This window comes from Tribolium castaneum, chromosome 9, assembly GCF_031307605.1.
Source record: "Tribolium castaneum strain GA2 chromosome 9, icTriCast1.1, whole genome shotgun sequence".
NCBI classification, from domain to species: Eukaryota; Metazoa; Arthropoda; class Insecta; order Coleoptera; family Tenebrionidae; genus Tribolium; species Tribolium castaneum.
The window spans coordinates 7,985,138-7,996,992 of record NC_087402.1 but is presented as its reverse complement, the minus strand read 5'-3'; the positions used below and the strand labels follow the sequence as shown (position 1 = coordinate 7,996,992).

The 11,855-nt window shown below is 33.0% G+C and overlaps 1 protein-coding gene across 3 annotated transcripts; it reads left to right on the top strand.

Moving 5' to 3' along the window:
• Window positions 1-116: 116 nt before the first annotated feature.
• On the top strand, window positions 117-11,748 carry Spt20. 3 transcript variants are annotated; one of them, XM_008194352.3, is made up of 10 exons: window positions 117-441; window positions 638-754; window positions 810-977; window positions 1,030-1,398; window positions 3,375-4,184; window positions 4,229-4,402; window positions 4,451-4,568; window positions 7,383-8,297; window positions 10,214-10,399; window positions 10,577-11,748. In XM_008194352.3, exons 2-10 carry the CDS (start codon window positions 719-721, stop codon window positions 10,726-10,728), a joined length of 2,928 nt encoding a protein of 975 aa, XP_008192574.1. In that variant the 5' UTR covers window positions 117-441; window positions 638-718; the 3' UTR covers window positions 10,729-11,748. The 3 variants fall into 3 exon arrangements, with proteins under 3 accessions (XP_008192574.1, XP_015834678.1, XP_972707.2); XM_967614.4 differs by having other exon boundaries at window positions 118-441; window positions 4,448-4,568; XM_015979192.2 differs by lacking the exon at window positions 10,214-10,399 and having other exon boundaries at window positions 4,448-4,568.
• Window positions 11,749-11,855: the final 107 nt, after the last annotated feature.

Genomic DNA, 11,855 nt, shown 5'->3' with positions numbered 1-11,855 from the left:
ACGTCTGATTCATATTTTTGCTAAAAAAATTAACAGTTCAGTTTGTTCGATGCAGTCATGCTGGGTGAAGTTGCGTTTTTGAAAAAGTCCGCGGAAATTTGGCGGCATCTAATTGGTCACGAAAAGACGGCCGATAGAGGTCCGTAATGGGCACCCAGTATGTTTGTAAACTGGGTTTTTCTATAATTTTGTGAAAATACCGAAATCTCCTGTAAAAATAGTTCGAAAGAGTCGTTTTTCCGTTCCGTGCGCTTAATTTCAGTCCATAACATAATATTTTTTTAATGTGACTTGTGTACATTTCAATTTTTTTGATTGACAATAGGGGTTAGGTTACCCTTGCGGCCTTATTGAAACCGTAAGATATGAGTGTGCTCACCCGAATCAAGTCTCCAACATGTGAAAAGCATGGTTTTACATGTCTCCTATAATAAAGAAGAGGTAATTTTGTTCGATTCCACGTATTCCAGGCAGATGACCTATAAAAATATCCGTTTAGGGATGAAACTTTTACAAAATGTCATGTTTCAACTACTTGTCAGATTCATTTCAAACGAGATTTTAATAGTACTTTTATTCACTTGTACGGATTTGCCAGAGATTCGCCGCCCTGTGCATTCGTTATGTTCTTTTTCAGATTGTTCATTCTCAAATGGTCCATCAACTGTATGAAACGAAAATGTGGCAAGCTGAATGTTTATATTGAGTTTTCACAAAGATGCAAAGCCTGGAGGGAGCATGTGAGGAGGGTGAAGTAAGTAGCTATCGTTCTTCCACTCAGAACACACTTAATCCCACTTTTCATCCAGCATACAATAAAGAAAATTAAGACTAGTCGCTCCTCCTTGCCTCTGCTTCACCACCAGGAAACATCAGAAGTTTTAGACACCACACCACAGACTTTCTGTATATTCACAAAAATCTTCGAATTACACAGGGAAGAATGTGCTAAAGATCACAACAGTGGGAATAAACCAGTATGTTTCTCTGACATTAACTTTTAGTGACTATTTATTTGTTGTTTTTAAGGGTTTACGAAGAAATTCACACATTTTAGAAAAACTTGTAGCGAGAGAAAGACTGAACACGTTGATTCTAAACTTGTATCCTGGAAATAAAGGTTACTCCCTGGCTTTCAGAACCACTTCGAGAACTAACCAAATTATGGATGATACTGCCAACATGATTGAAACTAAACAGTGGCCTTATGACGAGGACGAACTTCTTAGATACATAAATAATGAAGAACTTCCCCCTTACCTCACTGACCTGATAGAAACGCATTACAGTTTTCTTTTTTACAACGGTTGTGTTATAGCAGAAGTCAGGGATTACCGACAGTCTTATCCTGAAACCACTTGTGATATCCACCACGTCTTACTCAGGCCTACACTCAAGGTATCATTATTCAAAGAAAAATTTTGTTGTATTTCGCGTTTGCTACTTTTTACTGTATCAAAAAAACGGTAGCAATTTTTGGCAATTTTTATGGGGTTCTGTTAGCAGCTTTGCATACAGTCTTCATGGTCTTGTTTTTATTTTTCGGGGAGCAGTTTTTTGGGAAAATTTCCTATTTCCAATAAGGTGTAACCCGATTTTTTTAAAATTATTTTGCAAAACAGTTGTTTTAAAAAGACTTTTTGCACAATTTTGTCTTGATTACTGCAAAATTTTGTTCACAAATAGATTAGTTAGAAACTACAAGTCGTTTTAGATCGATTTATATTTTTTTGTTTTTTTATTATTCGTTTTCTAAAGAGTGAAAAAAATCAGATATATTTTGTCTAATATTTCCAACAAAACAAATCGTAGAACAAGAACAAAAATTTAGTTGAAATCCTTAGTAAATGCGATGTCAAATAGGGATATCTTCGACATTAAATTTTCGGTTATTGTGATTTTGTTTAATTTTTAGTGGTAGGTAGGTGAGTAAAAATTTTGATCAAGTTGTTTTAAAGGAACTATTTGCACAATTTTGACTCAATTACCACAAAATCTTGTTCAGAAATATGTAATTAAAGTAAAAAGTTGTTCAAATCAATTTGTTTTTGGTAAAATAGAACTTAAAATCGACCGTATTTAATCTAATGCTTCAAGTAGGGAGTAAAAATGAAGGCAGATTTGAAATTCTGAGACAATTTTACATGAAATAGGGCTCATTTCTTATTTATTATAATTTGATAATTGCCTTTCGGTAGGTAAGTAAATTTTTGAGCAAGTTGTCTTATTGGGATTATTTGCACAATTTTGACTCGCCATAAAATTTGGCTTACATTTAACTAATAAAAGAACTTCAAACTGCTTAATTTTATTTTTATATTTTTAATTATTTTGGTAATTAGATTGGAAAAATAAAATCCATTATATTTTATTAAAATACGAATCGTAGAACAAAACTGAAGGCATATTTAAAATCGTCACATAGGCATACTTATATGGCGAAAATTTTCTAATAAAAGTCAAAAATAACGTTATTGTGATTACCTTTCCTAGATTTACCTCGTGAGAAACAACTTTTTTGGGAAAAAAATTCTCAAAATAATTTTTGTCTTTTTCAAATGTTACGCACAATTTTTTACATTAAAAACTTACCTTTTCTGCGAAATAGTGCTGAACTATATCGAAAATCTAAAGTGACATTTTTCATTTTTTTGGCATTAAATAATTATACATAGAATGTTCATCGGTTTGTCGTTTTTCTGTTCAACAATTATTTTTGAAGTAAAAGGCGGAATTTGTTAAAACACGAAGCCGATAAACAAGGCAATGTGTAACCACTTCTGATTAATTTACTTTTTGTTTACACATGACGGATGAGACACAAAATTCTTGTGTATTATGAAAATAACTAAAAAATTAATTCAGACAGTTTTTAATTGGTAAAGACTTTAAAAATATCAAAAGTAGACAGTGGAAATTAAAAATTATTGGTCTTCCACGGCATAAAACATAAGACCATCATTTATATGTTTGCAATAACGGACAAGACGGCAAAATTTACGAAGATAAAAAAGTAATATTATTAATTAATTTACTTAACGATTTTCATTTTCTAATCGCTCAGAAACTAGGAAAACATTCTTCAAAAATCATTCAACAGTTGTAGTACGCCAGCTGTCAGAAGTATTTTATGTTATCGCCTGCAAGGCAATGTATGGAAATTTTAGAAACCAATGAATTACTTCAATTTAAATGATTATTTTCTCCCATTTCAAATCCATAAGAAAAAATCGCAAATTGCATTAAATATAAACCGATTAGTGTATTTTGGAAAAAACTTTACATAATAAAATTATTTTGAAAATGCCGGAGTCAATTGCATTATTCCTGGAGTTGCTGTTTTATAACTGGATGCTTCTTTTCCTCTCGATTAGAGTCTTCTTGCTGACATCAACAACCTCGTGGACGACAAGGTGGACCTGGGAAACGAGGAGAGACAGCAGTTAGAAAGCCAAATATTGCTCGCAAACAAGCCGAGCCTATGCCTGGACCCGGACAATTCCATAAGTTCGAGCCAGTCTCGCATAAATCACAACCGCCAAATGTGGAACACTCACAGATTTCGACACGAGGCGCGTAAATTCTCCCAAGTCACTGTGAACCGCAAACGAAAATTAGACCAGTTCACGCAACGGCCCGGTCTCGAGGTGTACGATTTCCTGACGCGAGCAAAGACGAAACCAAAGACTGGACATTCATTCGGTGTCGGTAAATCAAACAGGAAGACTCAAGACGAGATGAAGCCGATTCCTGTTCCAAATCTCGATCCTCCGCCAATCGGTCCTCCTTCCCAAGGCGTGTTCATTAACGAGTTCAAGACTTACCAGCGTCCCAAAGAAACCAGCGACTGTTTACCTCAACTCATCGAAGAGTACGTTTTGGAGACGAACATGCCGTCGAAAGAGAAGGGCAAACAGAGGGTGTATCATATCAAGTTATCCATCCTTCAAAGGCCGTCGAATTCCGAATATTTAGGAGAGCTTTACTTAGATAGGGACCACAAGAAAAACGAACGGAACGGAGTAGCTTGTAGGTTTTCGTTAGGATCTCGGGCGAATGCTAATAGATATATTCACCAATTTACGGAAATTTTCACCGAAAGCGGGCGCAAGTCGGTTAGGATATGGTACGGGTTGAGTCCGGGCTACAAAGAGCGGGTGGCTATGGCACAAGCGCAAGCACAGGTGCTTTAATCGCATTTATTTCCTCAACTGATTTCAATTTTCAGGCTCAGAACGCTGCTCAAACGAATTTGGCGCAACAACATCTGACTCAGTTGAGTCAGACTTTGCAGAATCAGTCGTGCGTCACGTCTCCGCTTGTCAATGGGACTGTCGGTTCTAGGATTAGTTTAGTGCAACAAAATCAAAGTATTCAAAATACCTCAACTGTTCCCATTTTGGTAAATCTCTACATATTGTTTGATTTTATTTAATACTTGATGTAGCAGAGCCACTTGCAAGGGACTACACAAATTAAATCAACATCACAAGTTTCCAATGAAGAGCTCGAAGTCAACGCTTTGGCCACGAAACTCATGAATATAGAGCAACAGATTCATGCAGCGGGTAGGTATCGCTTGATTTTTTGTTTCGGTTTGGATGGAAAGGGACAACTTGTATTTCACACATTTTATTTTTGGGTAATTATCAGTTAAGAGGTACTGGTTTTGTGGAATGACGGTATACCACAAAATTGTTTATCCGAAAAAGGAAACAAGCATTTTTTTCAGTTTTATTTATTATTTTATTAATCGCTAAAGTAAAAATAAAGACAAGCTTAAATAACACAATGAAAACATACTAAAAAATATACATAGGAAAATTTCTCATGCACCAAAAAAAAATTAGTTTTATATTATCTCCGTTTGTTCAAAATAAACGACAGGTTTGTCAGGCGAGAGCGCCTGGGAGACACATTTTTATGGTTTTCTTAAGCTACAATATAACATGTAACAACGCCAAATTTTAAATATAAAATACTGATTATTTTGTAAGACATTTAGAAATTATTTTGAAGAAAATAATTTCATATTTTTGTTTTTATCTACAAACGATAAGACCGCTTATAAATTCGCCAAATTACATGGTCCATACTGCTTTATTTTGAATCAAGTCCACAATTTTTAAAGCATTTTCATTGAAATACATACATTTTTTATGGTTTCTTGCTTATAGCTGAATAGGTGAATGGCTTAAAACGCATTATTTACACCTAAAAAGAAACAACGATTTTTCTTTATTGATTCTCTAAAACGCCTGCATTTTTAATGATTTTACATTTTGGAGCGACTCAAGCCGCCTAATTTTTGTCAAAAACGACTATTTTTTGACTATTTTTGTCAAAATAAGTTGATTTTCGATAATTTTTTTAATAAACGAAACTGAAAGTTGATTTATTTTTCTTGAAAATGATGGTTTTTAGACTAGTTTTATTAAAATAAATCGTTTTTTCACGATTTCTTCTTTGAAAAGTTTAAATTTCACCCTTTATTTTGAGAGATATTTTTTAAAAAAGATTGGAAGATTATCTCATAATTTCTCTCTGGTAAAAAAATAAACAATAAAAATTGAAACACCAACCAATTATTAATAGAAAAATAACCCACTGACGTAACAACTTATTTAGAAATTTCTTTATTAATAAGAATAAAGTGAATAAAATATTAAAAACTTTATTTCTCAAAATACAAAACTTCTGCTTTTTACCTTTCACCTTAACACTTATTTTTCTAATCTTCTAATTAAGATACGCAAGCAAGAGCAGTTGAGGAAAAAGGTTTGATAAAAATATGTCGCTTTATGGTTTGTATCCATTTTAAATATTATTAATCAGATTATTAAAATTATTGATATAAAAATATGTAACAACTTATTTAGAATTAGAATTTAGAATTCTTTGTTAATAAGAATAAAATGAATAAATTATTCAAAACTTTTTTTCTCAAAATTCAAAGCTAAAAAACTATTCTGTTTTTTTTCCTAATTTTCTCAGTTTCTTCTGCTTCTTACCTCTCACCTTAACACTTATTTTTCTAACCTTCTAATTAAGAGACGCAAGCAAGAGCAGATGAGAAAAAAGGTTTGATAAAAACATGTCGCTTTATGGTTTGTATCCATTTTAAAAATTATTCATCAGATTATTAAAATTATTGATAGAAAAATAAAGAACTGATGTAACAACTTAAGTAGAAATTTCTTTATTAATAAGATTAAAGTGAATAAAATATTCAAAACATTATTTCTCAAAATTCAAAGCTAAAAAACTGTTTTTTTTTTCCTAATTTCGTCTATTTCTTCTGCTTCTTACCTCTCACCTTAACAGGACGAAATCACTTGAGAATTTAGTTACTTTACTTTACTTATTTTGACAGAAAATCTAGATTTATACATCAGATTTTTTAAAGAACCTAATTTTTCTACGACTTATCCGCTCATAAACGAACTAAATTGCCTGCAAAAGCTAAAAACAAATCACCTTTTTTTACTAGCTTTGTTGAAAGAAAATGCTTTCCAATGACGCTTATTGACTTAAAAAGCAGCTTTGAAATGACTTAAATCACTTTATTTTTGGCTGAAAACCACGATCTTTTTTTAATATTAAAATAAGTCGTTTTTTGACAACTCTTCGTTTTTAAACGAATCTGGAAATGGAACCAAAGCTGAGAATTCGCTTTATTTTGGCTGGAATTTTATTGTCTGTTAATTTATGAAGTGAATATTTAGAATACGTTAATTTTTAATTATTCCTCGGGATTTGAGCCTTTCCAAAGCGAGTTTGCATCTTTTTTGAGTGAGAAGTGGTTGGAAATAATTTTATTTCAACAAAACTAAAGTGATTTGAGTGATTATGAAGTCATTTACTTTATTTTAAAGTGCAGAATCGTCGAAAATCAACAAATTTCACCGAATGAAGTAAAAAAATTGTAGTTTTGGGCGAAAATAATACGTTTTCAGCAAGTGACATTTTTTTCAGTTGTACTTAAATAAAAATTAATTTGTCACACTGAAAACAGGAGGAAACTGGACGAAATAATAATATAATTACTTATGTATTATACATCAGATAATGTTAACAAAAATACAAGAAAAAAATAAATTCAATAATAATAATAATTTACACAACTGCCATAAAAAGACGTCTTGACTGATAATCGCCCTTTTGCCGATTTAACCGAAGTAATTAGTTGTGGTAATCTGAATTAACAGAACCCTTTATACTTTTTGTAGTTAACCAGCCGGGTGTTGCTTGACGATGTGACTTAAACTCCTATGTATTGTGTGCTTTTTGCGTTTGATTTTCTTTTTCCGTTCTTTTTAGAATGATTTTTAAATTTTAGTACGAAGTTTCCAAAATTGAATTTCTCCGTTGTTTTCATGTAGTCAACGCTAAACAGCAGCAGCAGCAGCAACAACAGAAACTCGCATCGAACCGCGGCAATACCGCCATCATCAACTTACTGAACAGTTCTCCAGCTAGTAATATAAACAGTGATGCGAGTGCAGCAGTAGTGAATGCAATAAACAATTCGTCGTTGTTACCGCAACAAGTACAGACTATTAACCAAAAACTCCTAGCACGTAAAATGACTCTTTCGAACGTTGCAAACGCGCGAGTGTTGAACCACAGTAATTTAATAGCCGTGAATAATAACCGAATGAACATTTCTGAGTTAAATTCGCAATTGTCGCAACCGCAAAGTCAGACGATTACTTTGACTTCGGTCAACAGCGGCGGGACTTATACCAATTATACGACAGTTCCGATCAAACAACAAGTCAGTGATAATAATAAATCGGCCTTGTCGGCGCTCCTTGTGGGCACACCGGCGGCCGATCGGCCCGATATTGTCGGTCCGAACACAAGCTCTCTTCTCCTAGAAAAACTCGGTGGTTCACCGGGAACCAGCTCTTCGAACGCGACGCAAAATTCAACGCATTTCATCCAAAGTCTCAAATCGGGACTACAGTACATGGTACAGTCGCCACCGAAAGCCAATACTGTCGTGTCGCCGCTATCAAGTCCACCGTCGCAAAATACCAACACGATAAATCTAGCGCAATTGCAGAGTTTGTCAGGGTTGCAAAATGTGCAAGTACAGTTGTTGTCTTTGAATGTTTCGTCGACGGGGAATCTTCAGGGACATCCAACGAGTTTGTTGGTCTCACTTCCGGTTAGTACATCGACGACATCGGCCAATACTGTTACGCAAACGGCCAACATGGCAAGCGGAGTTAATTCGATTGGGGTTGGTGGACCTACTGTTGTATTGGCCAATGCAGGGACTTCCAATATTGGTAAGGATTGATTGGTTGTGTGGTTGGAGAATAGGGGTGTTTTAACAGTTTTAACAAGCGTTGATTAATATCTGTAGCCGGACAAACACACGAAACCATTCAAAAATAAAATTTTACATATGCAGGATTCTATTCAAAGTCTGGTGCTTCAATGATTTTTAATTTAATTAAGCAACTAAAGCAACTAAAGAAAAACGCGCACAAAATTAATTCAATTTCGGACGAAACAAATAATTTCGTCTTTTTAATTTTATTTTTTAAAGAACCAGATAGCAAAATTTTCAATAACTCACCAATAACAATTGTTTATATCGACGACACTAGCACAATATTCACGAACGCACATGAATTTTATCACAAAATTACAAAATTTTATGTGTTGGAATCAAACACAAATCTCGCCTTTCAACAGATTTGTTTAAGTAATTTTAAAAATTATTAATCAACTACCTAACCGTGTGGAAGCTAGACTTGGACTGATTCATTAATCATTATCGTATCCATTTCCTTAAAAAAAAAACATTTCGCAACAATTCCATTCTAGAAGGGCAGCATATTATTGTCATTCGTAACATCATAACATCGAATTATTCGAATGTAAACAAAAACCAAACTCTAATCACAGGTCAAACATACGATGTTGAATTTAATTCGAATTTAAATCAACATTTGTTACAACTTTTGTATACAAACAAGATGTCTCAAAATTGGCGAATTCTGAGTTCAGAGCCTTGTAGAGATTGTGGTAAAAATACACTGGTTTGAAATTCACTCTTTGAATTGCCTTTTCTTCAAGTGCAGGCTAAAAGTTTCAATGTTTATTGTTATTTATGGTGTAGATGATTGTGAAGAATAATAATGTAAAACAATTTCTCAATAAACTAGCTTTATTTTAGAGTAAAAAAAATCATAAATTTTTATAATTAGCCGTTTCATTTTAAAAAATTTTCGATTTTTTACTCCAAAATAAAGCTATTTTTTGGTGAAATTGTTTTACATTATTATTTTCCGCAATCATCTACACCATAGATTCATTAAACACTGAAATTTTTAGCCTGCGTTTGAACAAAACGCAACTTTAAAGATGTGGTTAAAATATTATTTAAGCAAGACAACAATAAATCATGCTTTATCACAGACTATTTGTCTTCAACCTTAAATAGAGTCAAAGAAATGGCTTTCGAGTGAAGGATAAGATAGAGATCTAACAAGTCAGTTTAGGCAGAAACAATTTATTACGTTAAAAATTGTTTTAAGTATCGTAAAAACATGATTTTCATATTTTTTATTGAGAAGCGCAACATAGACGTGACTTATTTTCAAAATTATTAAAAAAATTATACGTTTCGGGTAGAATAGAGTTGGTACACATTTTTTTTAATTTACCTGATTCGTAATCTGTTATTCTGACAATAAAATGGGTTTAAAATGAGTCTTTGAAGCGTTAAAGCTTTAAAGTTGCCTACTCTGTTTCAAAACTACGGAAATGTTAACGTCGCATTTTACCAAATTTTTATAAATAAGATTTCTCACGGAAACTATAAATTACATTAGCCATTAATTTTTTGAACTAAGTTTGAGAGAAAATGCGACGTTGGAAAATATTTTCTCTAGGATTTTATGACCTATCCTTCTATTCTTATTATATGGCCCTATTTTATATTTTTACTGCCCTTTTTAGCATATTTTACAGTATAATACAATCCCGTCTCTGCTTATAATGGATTTCCAATATTAAATTGCAGAAATTTAATTTCTTTGTTTGTTTCTAACCGCTTGCAAAAGCACACATAATTAGTGAATTTGGTCTTTTTTTTGGTTTGTGAGGAGAAAATAGGATTTTTTGAATGGTTTCGCTGGTTGTCTTTGTGTTCATTTTTGCTTCGTGTTTGTAAAGTGGTTTTCTTTAAATCCAGCCCAGTTAGTCACGTCTGGGGTGAAGGGTTTAACCCAGCAGGGTATCCGGGCCCAGGGCCCCGCTTCGGTGTCGTTATCTCAGGGCGGGCAATCGTATCAGCTAGTGACCCCTTTACAGAGGCCCAGGATGCAGCAAAACATCCAAAGAACACCAATAACCCTCAAGATGGCAACACAGAACTCAAGTCAGTTGACCGATTTGCAGTTAAATGTCAATAGAAAATGATCATTTTCCATTAAATTCAATTGAGTTGAAGTCCTAATAGATTAATTCAATTAATTAATGCATGCTTTTTGTTGGTAATTTTTTAAGTAAAATCTGTGATATTCATTTTGAAACTTTTGAGAGTAAATTTTCTTAGATGCAGCTACAAATGCTTCAATAACAAGTCAACTGCAAAAGCAAGCTCAATTTCAACAGTATCAACAGCTCTGTCTGAACCAACAGCAGAAGAATGTGGCGGGCGTCGCGGGAAAACTTCGAAGACGATCAAACACTTCAGATCCACAGTAATATTGTATTTTCTGTACATTGTGTTATCGAACTAGTCTCTCCTGTTTGTTTTTATTTTTATATATACGTTTTAACTTTTGCTGAGTACTTCACTAACAAATAATAAACTGCCGAGCATTAGAGTGTCGTCTTTGTGAATGCATTCAAGCCGTCAGTAAAACTCAAACATCACACTCGTTTAATTCTTAATTTATAAACCTGTAGAGTTCTTCCCACTATTTCTGTGATCAAAGCCAGTATTATTATTTATTTCGTGGTCGAGAAAATAAATAGTACTGGGAAATGGTTGTAATGTTTGGATTTTTCAAACGCTTGGGTGGTACTTTTGCAAACAGTAAAGAGATATTGTTGATCTCATCTGCTGCATTACATTGCACAATTGTCGTTCCTACATTTAGAAATAAACATGGTGCCAAAAGTGGACCTATACCAGTTTATTTTCAGTTTTCTCTAGGTAGGGACACGGCCTATTGTTTTTACTGCCGTTTTATTTAAAACAGTACAAATCGCGAGATTTTCTTGTAGCAGGCCGCAATACTGTATAATACGGTATAAGCAATTTTGTGCATTTTTGCAGTTTCGTTTAGTTGTAGTTAATTTAATCTACTGTACATATGATAGGGAAGATGTATACTTTTTGTTATTTATTTATGAGCGCGGAGAATTCATATTAATGAAATAAGATTATCACTAAGTGCATTAGCAATATTGTTGGAAGAAATGTGAGTAGATTCATTTGATGTGTACATATTTTTTCTTTTGTAAATAATTTTAGGTGTATCCACTTTATCATAATTTATGATTGTTTTTAAGTAGTTTTATTTTTATACTCAATTAATGGTTGTGTAATGTTTCATTTTCTGGTTACATTTGTTTTAATTCTTCTAAAATCGGATCATCAACAAAAAAATATTTGTAGTATTAAGATATCAGGCATAAACGAGGACAAAATGTTATACTTTATAAAACATCAACGATGTAAAATTACACATTGTTAAAATATACAAATTTTTATTAAAACCCCTATTATTTATTGTTCCTGGTATTTTTCTACTACCATTCCTGTCCTAGGCGCAAACTTTTAACTGTACATACAGTAGACTTATTTCCCTTTTGAACGAAATGTG